This window comes from Talpa europaea (assembly GCF_964194135.1).
Source record: "Talpa europaea genome assembly, chromosome: 7".
Classification (NCBI taxonomy): domain Eukaryota; kingdom Metazoa; phylum Chordata; class Mammalia; order Eulipotyphla; family Talpidae; genus Talpa; species Talpa europaea.
This window is the reverse complement of record NC_140074.1, coordinates 51,824,801-51,842,816: the sequence shown is the minus strand read 5'-3', so window position 1 is coordinate 51,842,816 and position 18,016 is coordinate 51,824,801. Positions and strand designations below refer to the sequence as shown.

The 18,016-nt window shown below is 53.4% G+C and overlaps 2 protein-coding genes across 2 annotated transcripts; one reads left to right on the top strand and one right to left on the bottom strand.

The window, feature by feature from the left end:
• Positions 1-676: 676 nt before the first annotated feature.
• Positions 677-2,710, top strand: ZBTB5 (zinc finger and BTB domain containing 5; the record flags this gene model as incomplete). Its single annotated transcript, XM_084238594.1, has 1 exon — positions 677-2,710. One exon carries the CDS (start codon positions 677-679, stop codon positions 2,708-2,710), a length of 2,034 nt encoding a protein of 677 aa, XP_084094720.1.
• Positions 2,711-5,973: 3,263 nt separating this feature from the next.
• On the bottom strand, positions 5,974-17,291 carry GRHPR (glyoxylate and hydroxypyruvate reductase; the record flags this gene model as incomplete). Its single annotated transcript, XM_084238153.1, has 9 exons — positions 5,974-6,257; positions 7,883-8,013; positions 9,303-9,438; positions 10,175-10,279; positions 11,822-11,910; positions 13,409-13,525; positions 14,046-14,118; positions 14,978-15,108; positions 17,209-17,291. 9 exons carry the CDS (start codon positions 17,289-17,291, stop codon positions 6,136-6,138), a joined length of 987 nt encoding a protein of 328 aa, XP_084094279.1. The 3' UTR covers positions 5,974-6,135.
• Between the last annotated feature and the right edge of the window lie 725 nt (positions 17,292-18,016).

Here is an 18,016-nt window from a genome sequence, read left to right as displayed (position 1 = left end):
TGCTAAAGACTGCAACTTCTTGGACTTTTTTATTGTCCTCAGAATGCAGAAGTCCAACCAACTTCTGTGGTGTAGATATGCCTCACCCACATGTTGGTCTTTTTTCACACAAGTGTTAAGTGTTAAAAGTGGGGGGCCTCCCCGGTGGCGCAGCGGTTGAGCGCTGGGTTGTGAAGTTGCCCGCAGCCTCTGCGGCACCGGTTCGATCCCCAGCTGCTCCCCGGCCACCGGAGGAGGGTCCCACATGGCGCGCAGACCTCTCCTGCCGCCCGCTGCTGCCCTCAGCAGTGTGCTTCGGTCCTTCTGCCTGCTCTGCTCCCCGCTCTGGCTCTGGTGAATTCTCTCACCCTCCCGCGCTTCTGACTGTACCCAGTGCTTGTATAAATAAATAAATAAATCTTTAAAAATAAAAGTGTTAAAAGTGGACTGAAGAGGAGTCTGTAAACAGCCAGTAGTTGCTCCCCATGTGTGCATGCTTCCAGGTCTGTTAGCCAAATTTGCATTTGTTCCTTATTTGACAGGTTGTTAGTCCATGTGCTTATTATTAGAAATATCGCAAGCTTTCCGAGTCCAAGGTTGACTGTCCATGTGTCTCTTCTTGTCATGCCCTGTGTGCTCTGACTTTCCCTGAAGCTTTCCTAAGTCTTAACACTTTCCTTTTCTTTCCCATAGGATCATGGATTTCCCAGGACACTTTGAACAGATCTTCCAGCAGCTGAATTACCAGAGACTTCATGGCCAGCTGTGTGATTGTGTCATTGTGGTGGGGAATCGGCATTTTAAAGCTCACCGCTCCGTACTGGCAGCATGCAGCACGCATTTCCGAGCCCTGTTCTCAGTAGCAGAGGGAGATCAGACCATGAACATGATCCAGTTGGATAGCGAGGTAGTGACAGCAGAGGCCTTTGCCGCACTGATTGACATGATGTATACCTCCACCCTCATGCTGGGGGAGAGCAATGTTATGGATGTCTTATTGGCAGCCTCTCACCTGCATTTGAACTCTGTTGTTAAGGCATGTAAACATTACCTAACAACAAGGACGCTGCCCATGTCTCCCCCCAGTGAGCGCGTTCAGGAGCAGAGTGCCCGCATGCAGCGCTCTTTTATGCTGCAGCAGCTGGGTCTAAGCATCGTGAGCTCAGCCCTCAATTCCAGCCAGAGTGGGGAGGAGCAGCCGGCCCCCATGAGCTCATCGATCCGCAGTAACCTGGACCAGCGGACACCCTTCCCCATGAGACGCCTTCATAAGCGCAAGCAGTCTGCAGAGGAGCGGGCCAGACAGCGCCTCCGGCCCACCATGGATGAGTCTGCCATTTCTGATGTCACGCCTGAGAATGGGCCATCGGGGGTTCATTCTCGAGAGGAGTTCTTTTCACCAGATTCTCTGAAAATTGTGGATAACCCTAAGGCTGACGGCATGACCGACAACCAGGAAGACAGTGCCATCATATTTGACCAGTCTTTTGGTGCTCAAGAAGATGCCCAGGTGCCCAGCCAGTCTGACAACGGTGCCGGCAACATGGCACAGTTGTCCATGGCCTCTCGTGCAACTCAGGTTGAGACTAGTTTTGAACAGGAAGCTGTGACTGAAAAAAGCGCTTTTCAGTGTGAAAATCCTGAGGCCGGCCTTGGTGAAAAGGAGCACATGAGAGTGGTGGTAAAATCTGAGCCCCTGAGCTCTCCTGAACCTCAGGATGAAGTGAGCGATGTGACCTCACAGGCAGAAGGCAGTGAATCTGTGGAAGTGGAAGGAGTTGTGGTCAGTGCCGAGAAGATAGACCTCAGCCCTGAAAGCAGTGACCGGAGTTTTTCAGATCCCCAGTCTAGCACTGATAGGGTAGGTGACATCCATATTTTGGAAGTCACAAATAACCTAGAACATAAATCCACTTTTAGCATTTCAAATTTTCTTAACAAGAGCAGAGGAAGTAACTTTAGTGCAAATCAGAACAATGATGACAATATCCCAAACACCACTAGTGACTGCAGACTGGAAGGCGAGGCCCCCTATTTGTTGAGTCCAGAGGCTGGGCCTGCGGGAGCGCCCTCCTCAGCCTCTGGCTCTCACGTGGAGAACCCATTCAGTGAGCCTGCCGACTCCCACTTCGTTAGGCCAATGCAGGAAGTGATGGGCCTGCCTTGTGTGCAGACTTCGGGCTACCAAGGAGGAGAACAGTTTGGGTTGGATTTTTCCAGGACTGGTTTGGGGCTCCACTCCTCCTTCTCCAGGGTAATGATGGGCTCCCCAAGAGGAGGAGCCAGCAACTTTCCATACTACCGCCGCATAGCTCCCAAGATGCCAGTGGTAACTTCTGTCAGAAGCTCACAGATCCCAGAAAACCCTGCCAGTTCCCAGCTACTGATGAATGGGGCCACATCCTCGTTTGAAAACGGCCATCCTTCCCAGCCTGGCCCTCCACAGTTGACCAGGGCATCTGCTGATGTCCTGTCAAAGTGCAAGAAGGCCTTATCAGAGCACAACGTCTTGGTTGTCGAGGGAGCTCGCAAGTATGCCTGCAAAATCTGCTGCAAGACTTTTCTGACCTTGACTGACTGCAAGAAGCACATCCGTGTTCACACAGGTGAGAAACCCTATGCCTGCCTGAAGTGTGGCAAGAGGTTCAGCCAGTCCAGCCACCTGTATAAACACTCGAAGACTACCTGCCTGCGCTGGCAGAGCAGCAATCTCCCCAGCACTTTGCTCTAACCCCAGCTTCTTGAAATAGTGCCCACGCCGGTTGTAGGACTGAAATTAAATCTCATGGTTGGTGGCTAACGCCATTAGGTTTAGGCTTCAGGCTGCCCAGTGGCTCTTGCAAGTTTCCACGAGTAATAAGTAGAGAACTAATACTCGTAGAGCTTGTGCCCTTGCATTTCTTTTGAAATGCGCACTCTCAGAGGGATGAGATCCCTGAAACCAAGTTCTTCCTTAGGATTGAGTCAGAAAGTAGTTTGCAATTGATGTTGTTAAAAGTGGCACATTGAAAAATTAAAAATGGAAGTGCAAAAAAAATTTTTTTTAGCGATTTTTGTAAAACTCAAGCATTTAATTAAATTTCCTATACTCCTGGATAGGATTATATACCTGTATAGTGATGCAAAATGCACTTACGTGTAACCAGTGGCACTTTGTGTCTGTCTACAAGGAGGCCCCTTGAAGACATGCCTGTCTGCCACAAATGCTTTAAAGTGTATCATGAGCTAGTCCTAGGCCTCAGAAAGTACTGTATTTTTTATTTTTGTCTGATTTGCAGTCACAGACACTGCACTCTGATGGTGCTGACACTGGGTCCAGAGGGAACATTCTCTGGACTACTAGGTGTATATACTTTTGAAGACATCACTAATGGACAGATGTTTTAACAATTTTTCCTGGTTTTAAAATCAGAGTTGTAAATGGAGTATGTACTTGTAGGGAGTGACGAGTAAGGTATTGTTTCTGTATGTGCTGTTTTAGCAATATTTTAACCAACTTGTATTACATATGTTACAGTTCCATGTTTGGAAGTCAGAAAAGAGCTAGTGTTTGTCTTGGTTCCGATGATACGGAGTCATGTTTTGTGGGACACGGGACCTGGAAGCTTTCTTGGTGCGTTTACCCATTGCCCGTGCAGTCTGGCCCCACACACCTCACCCAGTGACAAACCCATCCATTCTCTGCTTTGCTTCTTCACACTCTTGTTGCCTGAGGGGCATCAGTCCCAGGCCTAGATTGTTTTCGGTTACAAACTAACCAAAAATAATGTCAGCCCCCTCTACCGTGGGTTTTATTACTGATACATATTGTGGTTTACAAGTACAGATGCAGAACTTTTGCTTTCCCCAACCCAGTACTGTATGTGTACAACTGTTGGTAACCCAGCCTTAGCAGGGTCCACACTGTAAGATGGTTGGGCAGCCCAGAGCATAGATGTCACCAGGTAGCATCTGAGACTGTTCCAGGAGACATCTGGGTCACTGCCAAGGCCTCTCTGGGCTCCCCCCCGACTTCCCCAGCCTCACCTGGCTGTCTTCTGACCTCCTCGTGCCAGCAGAGCTGTGGTGGCACCTGTGTCTGGCTGCACCCTGGCTCATGTCTTCCCAGGGAATAGCACAGGTTAATGTGTCTGCAGAGTTTTAGTTCATGCATGAGCAGGAGTTCATTTTCTATCCTAGCTTTTTTAGAAGACACTGAACCATAGTGCATAATTGAGAGAAACCCTTCAGATGTTAGAAAGCTATGTAGGTATAGCCTAAAACAAAAATTAGTGTGTTTCCTCCTCTCAGTCTAGTGTGTGCAGTTAAACATCTGTCTGTGGATAAACTCATAATGGTCATAGCATCTCCTATGAACTGATTCCCAGGGAGGAAAGCCTAAGGGAAGCCTCTGTGATTCCTCTCCTTTGCAGCAGACGTGGGGAAGAGACGCTGGAAGAGATGGGATCACCTGGGGAATTCAGTTGTGTGTGTGGCTAATTGTTGGCAGTCATGTTCTGACTCGATGTGAGGCGGCTCTGCATCCACCCTCTGCATGACGTGGCGACCACTGTCTGGTCAGATTAACCTTGGGAGGCAGGTGGGTCAGCGTGGAGACCGAGAGGCCCGGCCTGGGCCTGGGGAGAGGAACCAGTGACACCGGGAAGGTGGTGGCCGCCCTCCTCCTCGGCCATCGCGAGGAGGTGCCTGGCTGCCCCTTCACCTCAGCTCGGGCTTAAGCAGACTTGGCTTTCGGGCGCTCTCATACAGCAGCTGGAGCCCTGCCTCTCCACTGCTAGATGGAATCTGGAATCTCATCTACCTCTTAGTCTATCAGTTCCTACATGTGAGAAGCAAGCTGTGGGCCAGAGTCCTTGTACACGCTGTAGCACTTAAAATATTAATTCAGAGGTTCCCTGGAAACCAGCTCCAGGGTCCTTATGATCATAGTTCCTACCTGAATTCTAACTGGTATCGGGTACCTGGATTTTGTTGGTTAGCCTTAATGAAAGCCTGGCATAATCATTCCTGGTGATTAAATATCAAAGTTCTGTCAGGGCGCCTATGTCAGTGGTGCTATGCTAGCCAATAGGTGAGATTTTGAAATAAAAAACTTACCACATTCATGCCTCTATCTAATATGTGCTTTTTCTTTGCTTAGGTTATTAAAGTTAAAGCAAAAAAGGGAAGTACTACTACTCTGCTAACCCTGCTTTTACCTGTTTTTTGTTTTTTTACTTTACCTAGAAAGTCCGCTAATGCTGTCAGTTAAGTAGCAATTACTGGTTGCTCCCCTCAATTTAGTCCCTCTGCCCTCCCTGCCCTTTGTCTTTGAACGTGTAAGACTTTGTTCTCAGTCCACCCAGTTTCCTTCTTCGAGGACCTGCTTTCTGCTGCTCACTCACCTGCCTCCCAGGTTGGAAGCTCCGTCTGCCACTTTGGCTTGGCTGTGGGAAGAGCTGGATCCCGCCTGCTTTGGCAGGAGCTGGGCCCTGGTAGTGCCGACGGCCAGGCCTTGGGGTGGAGCGAGTGAGATGATTAGAAAAAGGGCATCACTCCACGGGCGGCACAGGTGGGGGTGGGAAGAAGTGGACAAAGGAGTGCGAAGGTGCTGAAACACATTTTTTAAAAAATTAAGACACCTACCTACCTGGTTAGTCTTGACCGAAAAAAGTGTTGTGACCTTAGGTAGCTCTCTTGGCCATGCATATTTAATTGCAGCAGCTTATTTAATTGGGTCCAGGCAGCAGATACAAGATGGTGACCACGGGGTGCAGCTGTCCTATCCTCCACGAGGGACACACGAAGGAATGTGAGCAGAAGGGGAGGGGTGGAGTGGCTTGGGCGGGTTCTGGGAATGAAAACGCCGAGGCGTGAGGACTGGGTCGGGCAGCAGCCCGCAGGGCACTTTCCTCAGGAGGAAAAGTAGGCAGCTGCTCTTTGCTTAGCTTCTCCCAGTTACAGGCAGAGACGCTCTTGCAGAGAATCATTTAATAGAATTACACGCTTTGGGCGCAGATGTTTCCAATCACAGACGCAGCAAGCACAGCCCTCAGCACCAGCCTCCCTCCACAGAATCAGCACAGATCAGGTTTTCTTCCTTGGCTCCCGTCCTGTGGGTCCGAACCAAGCCTGGCGGCGTCTGTTTCCTCCTGACCCTCCAGGTTCCCTGTCTGGTTACAGCTTGAGTTCACTGGGCATCGGCTCCCCTCGCAGGCCAGCCAGCAAGTTGTTAGCGGCCAACAGAGACATGGTGTTTCGGGTTCCGTGGGTGGCACTGCCAATGTGGGGCAGGATCACTGGAAAGGAGAAGGGAGGTAAGAATGGTGGCTCAAGAGCCTTTTTAAAGCAGGCCTTTTTGCAGGGCGAGGGTTTGCCAGTAAGAACAAAGAGACCCTGTCTCGATTCGCCTTCCTACCCACCGTCACTCAACATCCCGCCCCCTGGGGCTGAGGGCCAGAGCAACAGGAAAAGGACTCCAGGCCATGAAACACGGGCAAGGGCGACAAAGGGTATGTATCCTAAATACCAGAATGTCAAGCTAGCAGAGCGCTAGAGCCCTTCAGTTACAGGATGGTGAGACGTGCCAGTATGGCTTAGGAATTTCTGCATTGTCATCCACTCCCTGCACCCCAGAAAGTGATGCCACAGGGCTTCTGAGCTATACAAATGACATGAAATGCTGGACAGGCGAGCTCCCTTTGGCCCCTCTGTGGAGCAAGTGAGGTCACTTGTCCCTAAGGAACACCTTTTCAAGCAGTACCCAGGAGCCTGAGCTCCACTCCCAGGCTCTCGGGGGATGGGGACAGCTGTCCTGGCTGTGGGCAGGCCTGACCACAGCCAGTCCTTTCAGGCTGGCTTGGGGGGTGGGGACGGTAGAGTTCCCAGGGGCTACAAGAATGGGAGCATTCATGGTGGGGAAGGCAGGCCGTGGCCTTCCCTCTGGGTTTCCATTCCGTAAAGGAACTAAAGGACAGGGACAGGCCCAGGCGACCTAAGCATTCATGGCTACATCTTAGTTTGGAGACAAACCACACCAGCTGCCTGAAGAGAAGCTGATACGAAGAACTGTTAACTAGTGTGGCCCTGGAAAGCAGCGTCATCTGGAAGCGCATTAGAAGTGCATATACCAGGTCCCAGCACCCAGCCTGTGGAAGCAGCAACCCTTGGGGACCCGACACCCCGCATTTGATCAGTCCCCCCAGGTGACCACCACAGGTAAGGTCAGGCAGTGACTGCCCTAGGGCTGGGGTCAGGGGATGGGAAAGGCAAAGACTGAAGGGAGGCCCTGCTGGAGCTGTAGCCCATGGCAGCGCTGACTGGCTGGGACCTTGTCCCTGAGGGGGCACATGGTTAACCAAACGCTGCAAAAACTAAACCAGATTCGCCAGCTGCTACAGGGAGGAGCTGCTGCCACCAACTGAAGTTGCCAAGTGCCGCTGACAGATGTGGAGGCAGGAGGTTTAAGTCCTGCTGCCGCCAGGCTCCTCCCTGACCGGGCCCAGCCCCTGCAGCACAAAGCAGAATATACAAAGATGGGTTTGGAGCCAAGGGAGAAAGGTTTACTAACTGGCATGCGTTGTAAAGGCACAAGGTACAGTAATTCCACCTTTAGTGGCTCGCATTTAGACTAACAGGTTTACCCATGACGGGAGGGGCGTGGGGATAGCTGGGGTGACCGCCACATCCACTGCTTTTAAATAAACCCGGTCACCCCTACAGTTACTTCTCGAGGGACACGGACCTAGTGGAGCAAGCGCAGAAGGCCTCTCCCTGCCACCAGCGCTGCTAACTATAAACACGTGGTCCCTGCCTGTGTGGGTGCCCTCAAGGTAGCCTCACACCTGGCACCTTTAGCCCTCTAGCTGCCTTGGTCCTACAGCGGTGGCGGGGACCACACTGGAAAAGCACAGGTCTGTCTTACCACAGTTCTTCAGGGTCAGGAGAGGGTGGTTTGTAGGCAGTGGTTCCGGGGTCGTCACATCCAGTCCAGCCCCTGCAATCTGACCACTGGTCAAGGCCTGGTACAGGTCGTCCTGGTTTACGACGTCTCCCCTGGGAATGACAGTAGGATGTGAGTGCCCCCAAAACTCCCTCCACCCAGGTCACCTTTAGGGCAGAACAACCCACAGAATGAATTTCTCCACCAGTCTGGGTCTTGGCACTGACTTTCAAACCAGCTACAGTAAGTCATACAGGAAGATGGTCTTAGACAACCCAGACCTGCCACTTGTGACTTTAGCAAGTGAGTCAAATTCTCTATGGCCCCAAGTTCTTCCTCTGTCAGACAGGGGGTACCACCTACTCCCAGGAGGACATGAAGGGTTCAAGTTTACCTATACCCACTATTGCATGAACACAGCTCAAAAATCTGCATTTGTTGGGTCCCTTTCAGGTGTTTCTGATCTGGTTGGTCCCCTGAGCCAGAACCACTGGCTGAAAACCACTGCAGCTTGCCATCAGGCACCTGCCAGCTGGGGGCAGAGACCCAGGATAGACCTAACTAGACCCATCCGAGTGAGCAGCCATCCTTCCTGTGAATGAACCACTGAAGTAAAGAGCAGATTTGCTAGAGACTAAAAAAGAATAACAACCAAAGTGCAGTGCCCTGCACTGTACCCGCTACCTGTGGGGGCTCAGTGAGAAGCTATGGCACTGTTGGCTGTCAGTGTGAACCCTGTGTTCCTGCAAGTTTCACTCCACCCCCTAGCCTTTTAGCTAAACATTAGTGACTACAGCTGCCTCTGGGTAGCCAAGCTCTCAGGTGACCTCATCCAATCCCTTCCCTTAGCCTGTCTACACCTCCACCTGCTAGGAAGCGGGTGGAGAGGCAGAGGGAAGACAGATCTGCACCCATACAATGCTCAGGCACCTGAAGGTCCTCTGGAGATATTTTGAGGAACCAAGACAATTGGGTTTTGAGTCTTACTCCCCAAGAGCACAAAGGTTCCAGGTTTTACTGACACATGGACCCAAGTGCAGCACAGTGAAGGCCTCCAAAGGGCCCTAAGGATAGTAAAGTGATGCAGAGTTACACAGGCCTGCCCAAGGCTACCTGCTAACTCGCTGCCATCATGCCTTCAGTCCCCAAATCAATGCTACTGTGTGCTGGGCCCAAGCAAGGCTGGGGGTTCTGAGCATGTTCTGAGAGCACTTCCCCCCGGCCTGGAGTACATGTGCATGGCCTTTACTGTATTTCTGGCTTGGCTGGTAGGTTGGTTTATGTAGAGTGGTGAGCTCAGCCTGAGTCTTCTCGACAATCCAGGGGGAAGGGAAGCCAGTCCCTCTCCCGGACTGCCCAGTGACACCCCCCCCCCCCAGATGTTGGGAGGCCCCAGGCTAACCTGCTGATATTGACAAGCACAGCCGTTTTTTTCATCCGCTGGAAGAAGTCCTTGTTGCAGAGTCCCTTGGTGGCAGGCGTTAAGGAGCAGGCCAAAACAATGAAATCAGACTCTGCGGCCAGCTGAGAGGTGGGCACTGGGGGAAGACAATTAGATGCTAGAGGGTGGGAGAGTAGACCTGTCCTCCTCCCGTAATGGAAACTCCCAAGATGCTTCCTGAAGGCCTGGAGAACTCTGACAACTGTACAAAGTCAATAGCTGCTTATGGGATTATGGTATATGACATCATTCACCCATCCCTTGGTCTAACCCATCCCCTGGTCTAACAGATGGGGAAGTTGAAGCAGAGAAGGGCAGAAACTTGTTTAAGATCACAGAGGGGTCTGGCCACTTTAGTTCTTTCTTCTTCCAGGCCCGCTATGCCAAGGAGGCGAGGAATGGCTGAAATCCAGCCTGCCCTCAACAAGCTATCACCCCTACCAGGGGGCTAAGCCCACCTTGCACCTGGACAGAGGGGCACATGCAGGCTGGGGGACAGTGCTCATGAGTTTACTAAGGAAACTGAGTCAAAGAAAGTTTCCAGCTCTTCCTGACATCTGTCAGCACCCCTGCTGCTCCCTTCACACGCCACCAATGGTGACGGTCTCTGAAAGACAGGACATCAGTGCTCTCCTAGCACTGAGAGAACTCACCGTGGGGCCTGGGTAAGCACCCTCAGGAGCCGATACATGACATCACACCTAAGGGAGGCTGCAGGTCCTGGGAAACCTACAGCTGCTGTGTTCACACTTTGTGTGTAAATGCTGCCACCACAGAAAACAGGGAGAGTCCCTTGACGGATGGGCTCCTGTGGAAATCAAGGTTTTACTTACCAAACTCTGCCTGGAATTCTGCTGCTTCCTGAGGTCTGGGCTGGCGCCCGGAGTACAGAAATTTTTGGACACCAAATGGTTTCAGACGCCGAGCAATGGCCTGGCCTGGTGGCAAGGAGTCAAGAGTCATGGCTTGTCCCCAACCACATACCCCTCCCCCACACTCTCAACCCCTCTGCAGCTCCAGGGCCAGGGAGGCCCTAGTGGCAGATCTATCAGCACAGCCCAGCGTTTGCTAGTCCTGTCCTAGGGTATCTAGCCCTCAGCTAGGCCAGTGCTCACACAACCAGCTCCATGGTCCACAAGAGAGCCTTTCACCTCTGGAGGCAGATGCTTTCCTTACACGGTCCAGCCTTCTAGGGCTACTGCTAACCTTCCCTAGAGCTGGACCTGGCATCCTACAGAGGTCTGACCAAACAGTCCCCGCCCTCCTTCTGCACCCTCTGCTTCTCTGTTTTTATTTATTTCTTTAGAAGAACTGGAGAAGTGCAGGGGTTAAGAGGATTCACCAGAGACAGAGTGGGGAACAGAGCAGGCAGACTGATGAAATACACTGCTGAGGGGAGCAGCGGGTGAGTCAAGAGAGGTTTGCTGCACCATGTGGGCAGCTCCCTGGCTGGGGACAGAACTCAGGCTGTGGTGGTGACAGCGCTGAGACTTAATCCGTAGGCCACCAGGGAGGCTCCCTCTGCTTCTCTTAATGCAGCCTCAGTCCCCATTTGATTTTGTGGTGTCATTGCCAAGCAGCCAGTTCTCCACAGAGACCACTTCACATAGACTGTGTCTGAGACAGATCCAGACAATTAAATTTTCAGATTCTGAACATGTGCTGAAGCTGGTAGGGTCCTTCAAGCATTTTTTTTTAAAGACATTTTATTTTGGGCCTCCCCCGTGGCGCAGCAGTTGAGCGCTGGGTTGCGAAGATGCCCGCAGCCTCTGCAGCGCCGGTTCGATCCCCGGCTGCTCCCCGGCCACCGGAGGAGGGTCCCACATGGCGCGCAGACCTCTCCTGCCGCCCGCTGCTCCCCTCAGCAGTGTACTTCAGTCCTTCTGCCTGCTCTGCTCCCCGCTCTGGCTCTGATGAATTCTCTCACCCTCCCACGCTTCTGACTGTACCCAGTGCTTTCATAAATAAATAAATAAATTTTAAAAAAATTATTAAAAGACATTTTATTTATTAAGATTTATTTATTTATTTATTTATACCAGCACTGGGTATAGTCAGAAGTGCGGGAGGGTGAGAGAATTCACCAGAGCGAGAGCGGGGAGCAGAGCAGGCAGAAGGACCGAAGTCCACTGCTGAGGGCAGCAGCGGGCGGCAGGAGAGGTCTGCGCGCCATGTGGGACCCTCCTCTGGTGGCCGGGGAGCAGCCGGGGATCGAACCGGCGCTGCAGAGGCTGCAGGCAGCTTCGCAACCCAGCGCTCAACGGCTGCGCCACGGGGAGGCCCACCAAGTGAGTTCTTAAGTAGCTTCTGGCTGGTTTGCTGTTTTGGCCTGTGTTTTATGAAGCCACGTCTTTGCATTACAGATATCCCTACTGTATGCCAAAGGCACTGATAACCCAGGGCCCTTTCCAGGGGATTGTTGCAGAGGTGGAGACCGAGCATGGACGCTGGGGCAGGCAAGCAGTCAGGTGGAGCCTCACCTATGCGTCCCAGGCCAATGATGCCCACGGTGCTCTGCGAGAGGCCATAGCCACACATCCACAGGGGCTTCCATGAGGTCCAGCCGCCACTGCAGGGAGGAAATGAGGCAGGTGAGCCCTGGACTTGTACAAGGATGAGGCCCACTGGAACTCACAGGCCCGGCACTGCAGGGCCAGGCCTTTGGTCCAAAGGGTAGACCCTGGCCTCCAGGTCAGAGAACTGAGAGTGACATGAGGAACACCCACAGTCACTCAGTGCTGCAGACAAGCAGCAGGAGTAACCGTCCTTACAAGTCACTGGAGACACAGATCTGATAGCAGAAGAGACCTGAGAATTTCCCATCCCATTCTGCAGGTGGCGAAACTGAGACCAGAAAGGGAAAGCTGCCTGAGAACAAAAAGCCAGGTGAGAGCTGAGAGTAAACTCAGGTTTGGGATTCCAAAACCAGAAAACAGGGCACCAAAGAAGCAACAAGAAATGAAACCATACCACCCCCCTAGCTCCCTGGGTGGAAAGGCAAAGTCACCAACAATGAAGGTGCTGGCTCCCTTGGTCAGAGGGGGAGCAGGACACTGGGTCTCATCAGCCCCTCAATACCTCTGCCATACTCCACCCCACCCCAGAGCTCTGGACTCCCCAAGGGCCTGTATTTGCATGCCTTCTGGACTTCGCTCCAGCGCTTCCTGCTCCTGGAATGCCTCCCCAGCTCTGGATATACAGACCAAAATCCCTGATAGAAACCCTCAGGCCAGACTTGAAAAGTTTTCAGCTTTAGAAAGGTGACATGGTACTTATGCCATATTGTACAAAACATGCACAGCAGCGAGAGGGGGTGGGGAGTACTCTATCAAACACATGAGTGTTTCTGCAACAACACATGAATATTCACACTGAGTAGGAGAAATAAAAAACAAAATATAGCCTCCTGTTATTTCTGGTCAGGTTTGGCTAAGAAAAGATCAATGAGGGCCTCCCGGTGGCGCAGTGGTTGAGCGCTGGGTTGCGAAGCTGCCCGCAGCCTCTGCAGCGCCGGTTTGATCCCTGGCTGCTCCCCGGCCACCAGAGGAGGGTCCCACATGGTGCGCAGATCTCTCCTGCCGCCCGCTGCTCCCCTCAGCAGTGTACTTCGGTCCTTCTGCCTGCTCTGCTCCCCGCTCTGGCTCTGGTGAATTCTCTCACCCTCCCGCGCTTCTGACTGTACCCAGTGCTTGTATAAATAAATAAATAAATAAATCTTTAAAAAAAAAAAAAAAAAGATCAATGAACCTTCAGTTTTCAGAGCTTTTGGGATTCTCGAATGCACGGTGGGATGGTGAACAGTCCCTCTAAGTGCTCAGGAGCTACTTCCTCCAAGAAGCCTTCCCTGATCCACACTCCTTCCACCTGACACTGTTCTCACAATTTCCCTTCAGGTTGTTTATTTCAGCTCTGCCTAGTACTTTGGTATTTTGGCTGATTCTGCCCCCCGCCCCAAATTATATGGCAAACATCTGGATTTAGGGTCACGCCTGGGCCAGGACCATGCTAGGTGTTCCAGGAACTGGCTCCGTTAGGCAGAGCAGACTTTCCCACCAGGCGCCACTCACTTCTTCACCTCCTCGATGGCCTCCGGCAACCGGCGACAAGTGGTGAGCAGCAGGGAGACGGCCAGTTCCGCTGTGGCGTCTGTCAGGACGTCTGGGGTGTAGCCCACACGGATCCCGCTATGAATCAAACACTGGTGGTAACACTGGCCTCAAGCACCTTCACCAATTTCCATGCTGCTGCTTTGCTCCCTCTTTGCACTGCCTGCCGGGAAGCTCAGAGCTGTAAATGAGCACTTACAGGTGGTGAGCCCCCAGTCCCATTTTCATTATCTCCCACTTTGAGAGAAATATGAAGGTGGAAGACCAGGCCCCAGAGTCTGGGGAAAGAAGCTACTTAGCCATTCTGAAGTTCCTCATCCAGAGGGAAATAATAAGACCCACCTGTTCTACTCAGGGGATTGTTGTGGGGGCAAAACCAAAAAGCGTACGAAAACGTGCTACCTGCACAGATGGTCCCACTGTTTCTGACCTACCATGCTTATATTAACTGGCCTGTGCGGGTGGGGGCAGGCTTCGTCCATCAGCCACCTCACATTCCCACTGAATGACAGGGGGATATGACATGAAACCCAGCTCCTCTTCCCCTCTCTCTGGGCCCCTCGCTCCTGCCCCCTCCCAGAGCCCCAGCTGCATTTACCGCTTCTTGATTTCATCCAAAGCCAAGTGGTCGACACCCACGGACAGCGTGCTGATGACTTTGAGATTGGCTCCTGTGCGGAAGAAGCACTGTCTGTGTCTCGCCGTGGGCTTCAAAGCCAGACACTGGGGACCACTGCGGGATGCCTGCTTACTGCCGTCTTAGAACCAAAGACTGACATCTCTGTATCTCAGTGAAAACTCCAAATGCTGCTATTTGACAGGCACAGACTGCAGGCCAGGGAGGTTAGGCGGCTTGCCTCTGTCACAAGGCGCCAAGTGGGCCTGGACACCGAGGCCCACTCTTAACAGCTTGCCTGTCCTTCGGCCACACCTGGGACCTCCCTGTGGAAACTCTGAGAGCTCTCAGAGGCAGCTGGGGCATGACCCTCATACCCTCACCTCTAAGCTCTGGGCCAACACTGAGGCACAGGTTGGCTCATCACTGACCCCCTCCTAGCAATCTCTATGCATGAACCTTGTCTCAAAGCCATTGTGACAACAACCTCACAAGGTAATGTTTACCTTGCCCCCTGGCTGAGACTAAGGTAACTCATCATGGGGTCTGCTGGTACTTGGCACTAAGCCACCTTCTCCCCACATGGGCCTTGCTCCAGGTCATAAAGCCGGATTGCTGCAGGGGCTAGACAAGGACCCAGGGCTTTGGGTGCTCTCCCTAGTACCTGGCTACCCTCACGCCTCGGTCTTTGCCCTTCTAGGGCCTCCCCCCCCTCGCCCCGAAATTCACGGCCAAAAGAAGAGAGCAATGCATGTGTCGGAAGGGGAGACCACAACTACTCCGTCAGGCCTGGTAGTGCAGTGAATGCCCTTAGAATGTCCTGCAGACCTGCTCGGGCAGCCAGCTGCAGGCTGATGTGCCCCATTGAGCCAGGATACCCTCGGCATCCTCCCGGTCCTGCCCAGTACACAGACCCGCGGTGTCCAGGATCTTCTTGTCCACACGGTCAGTGAGCAGGCAAAGCAGGCCGTGCGCCCCGGCCACACCTCGTTCCAGCTCCTTAGTGGGGATGGGCTCGTCGGAATCCCACTGCTCCACTTCACAGCTGAAGACAAAGGAAAGACCACTCAGAAACAGAGAAGCCTTACAGGTGCACCTGGGGACTTTGATTTGCAAAGTCCCAGTCACATCTGCAGCACATTTTGCCTCTGCTTGCTCTGGCTGAGTAAGGGTCTGTGGTGGGCAGCCTTACAACAGTCCTGAGAGGGTGGCTGAAGGGTAAATGGCTGCCATAGAGTGGAGAATGCTGACACAGGCTGTGGAACCACCCAAAGCAGAAAGGAGAAAGTCAGAGGAAGAGCTTTATCACCCTCATGGGGCAGAGCTCCCTGTCCAGGGTCCACCAACTGATGGTAACAAAGGCCAGTGTGGGGGGCGAGGGGGTTTCTACATGGATTCCATGTCCAATTGTATGTCCTGGTCAGTGAGCCCATGAAATGGAAACTCCCATCAAGATCAAAGCATGATGGAAGAGTTTTAGGGTACACTTCCGTGGCAGCCTGTGGCACTGGGCACGATGCCAGCCGCCCAGCCCTTGCCATTTATTCATACAGCCAACATGTATCAAGAACCCACATGTGCAGGACACAGGGTGGTGCAGACTCCCCTCCTAGAAATCTCTAACCATAAACCTTTTCTCAAAGCCATTGTGACAACAATTTCATAAGATAATGTTTACCTTGCCCCCTGGCTGAGACAAAGGTAACTCATCATGGGGCCTGCTGGTACTTGGCACTAAGCCATGGGGGTGCAGGGCCTTGCTCCAGGTCGTAAAGCCAGACTGCTGCAAGGCTGGATGAGGACCTACCCAGAACACTCTGCAACAGTCTTAATGGACACCTGGCCAATTAAGCCCCAAGCACAGGCCACTTTGCACCCTCCCGTCCATGAGTGTGACACACACACTATAGCAGTGTGACTACTGCCGTTATTACTACCATTGTTTTTGCCTTCACTGCCTCCCCCCTCACTCTCAGTTCACAGCAGGTCCTCAGCAAAGGTTCTGTTGCATTGAACAAATAAATCTCATTTTCCCCAGGCACTGGTTTCTGAGGCTGGGTTCCACTTTCTTTTCCCGGCCTGATACTGGCAAAGCAAGTCTGTATAAGGCAGTGCTCAGACCCCAGTGCGACAGAGCTGAGTTCCAATCCCAGTTCTGCAGACGGGTATGACTTTTGGCCAAGGTACTTAGCCGCTCCCACTTACCTCACCTGTAAAATGGGAACTCCAGTAGCAACTTCCAGTGTTGCAAGGATTAAAAGGATTTATTTATATAAAGACTTGCCTGGCAAGTCTGACAGGCAGGGTTCAACTTAATATAGGTCACCAAAGTCCCCTGTTAACTGTCCAACGGTGGCTGCCAAGGTCCCTGACCCTTCCAAGTGACCTCGCAGAGTAAAACTTTAACAAATGGGCCCTTGTCTCCCCACTATCCAGGCCCAAGACGGTAAGGGCTCCAGCCATTCCAACATTCCCACCCCCACCACAAATGGCGAGATAATTAGGTCTCCGCGAACTTTCTCTAAGCCTCCCTCAAACTCCAAGACCGTCGGGTACAAGCTAGAAAGTACAGCCAAGGTCAAAGCTCGGGATCCCAGTTCTCTCTGGTGCCTGGGAACACCCCGTCCTACTCCTCAAAGAAAAATGAGGGGTCTCCCTGGTGGTGCAAGGGGTTAAGCACCGCACTATGAAGCTGTCGCCGCAGCCTCTGCAGCTTGAGTTCGATCCCCGGCAGGCCAGGGGGCTACCCACATGGCGCAGCAGACCTCTCCTGACTCGCCTGCTGCTCCCCTCAGCAGTGTACTTCGGTCAGCCTGCCCGTTCTGTGCCCCACTCTGTCTCTGGTGAGTCCTCTCACCCCCCGCACCTCTGGCCTGTACCCCAGCTCTTGTATGCATAAATAAATTAATCTTAAAAAAAAAAAGAAAAATGAGTCCCCGGAGGCCATCCCGAGCCCGCTGGGGTGCAGCCCTCCACGCCTCCAAAGAAAAGGCCCGCCCGGAGACGCCGATTCTCCTTGAGCGCAGGCGGCCGCGATGCCAGGGAGGTGCCCAGGGCGCGCGGCGCCTTCCCCGGCCACCCCCGCCCGAGTGCCCGCGGGAGGGGTCTCGGCGCGCGGAGCGGCGCGCGGGCGCCCGACTCTTACTCTGCCGCCTTGGCCAGCGCGGCCCTGCCCTCCGGGGGGATCCTACGAGTGACGAACACCTTCATGAGTCGTACTGGCCTCATGCACCCGGCAGCTACTGGACACCGACCTGCCCTGGACCCCGCCGGCCGGAAGCGGGACGGGCTCGGGGGCGGGGCCAGGAAGGGGCGGGCCGGCGCTGGAGGGGGCGTGGCGTGGCTCGGGGGCGGGGCTAGGAAGGGGCGGGCCGGCGCTGGAGGGGGCGGGGCGGGACGCGGGGCGGGGCCAGGAAGGGGCGGGTCAGCGTTGGAGGGGGCGGGGCGGGGCGCTAGGGGCGGACACGCGGGTTTGCTGCTGTTCCTAGCTGTGTGTGTTCGGCCGGGGCAGTGACAGCGTGTCTTTGTGTGGGGTGTAACTGTGGGGCTTTGAGTGTGCGCCTTGTGCATGTGTGTGTGTGTGGTCAAGCCTAAATAAAACTGGTTCTGGTTCTGGGGTGATGTGGCCAGGAATGTGACTTGGCACCGGCCCCCAGCGCCTCCCTCTGAGCACCCACTGCCCCAGAGGCTCAGAGACTGGCAGGGGTGCTTGGGCTGGGGAGGGTAAAGAGGCACCCGGGGAGAGCCCTGTGTGAACATGTGTGGATGTCGGGCAGGCTGCTCTATTACTCTGTGTCTGTGTTGGGGGAGGGGATGCAGTCAGGACCTCATGCCCTTAGGTCTTTTCCTTTATGGTCACACTGCTCCAGGCAGGGGTGTTAGGGCACAGAGACCGGGATAAGCCTGGCCCTTGGTGCATGCACAAAAACTGACCAGGACAGTCTGATCTGGGA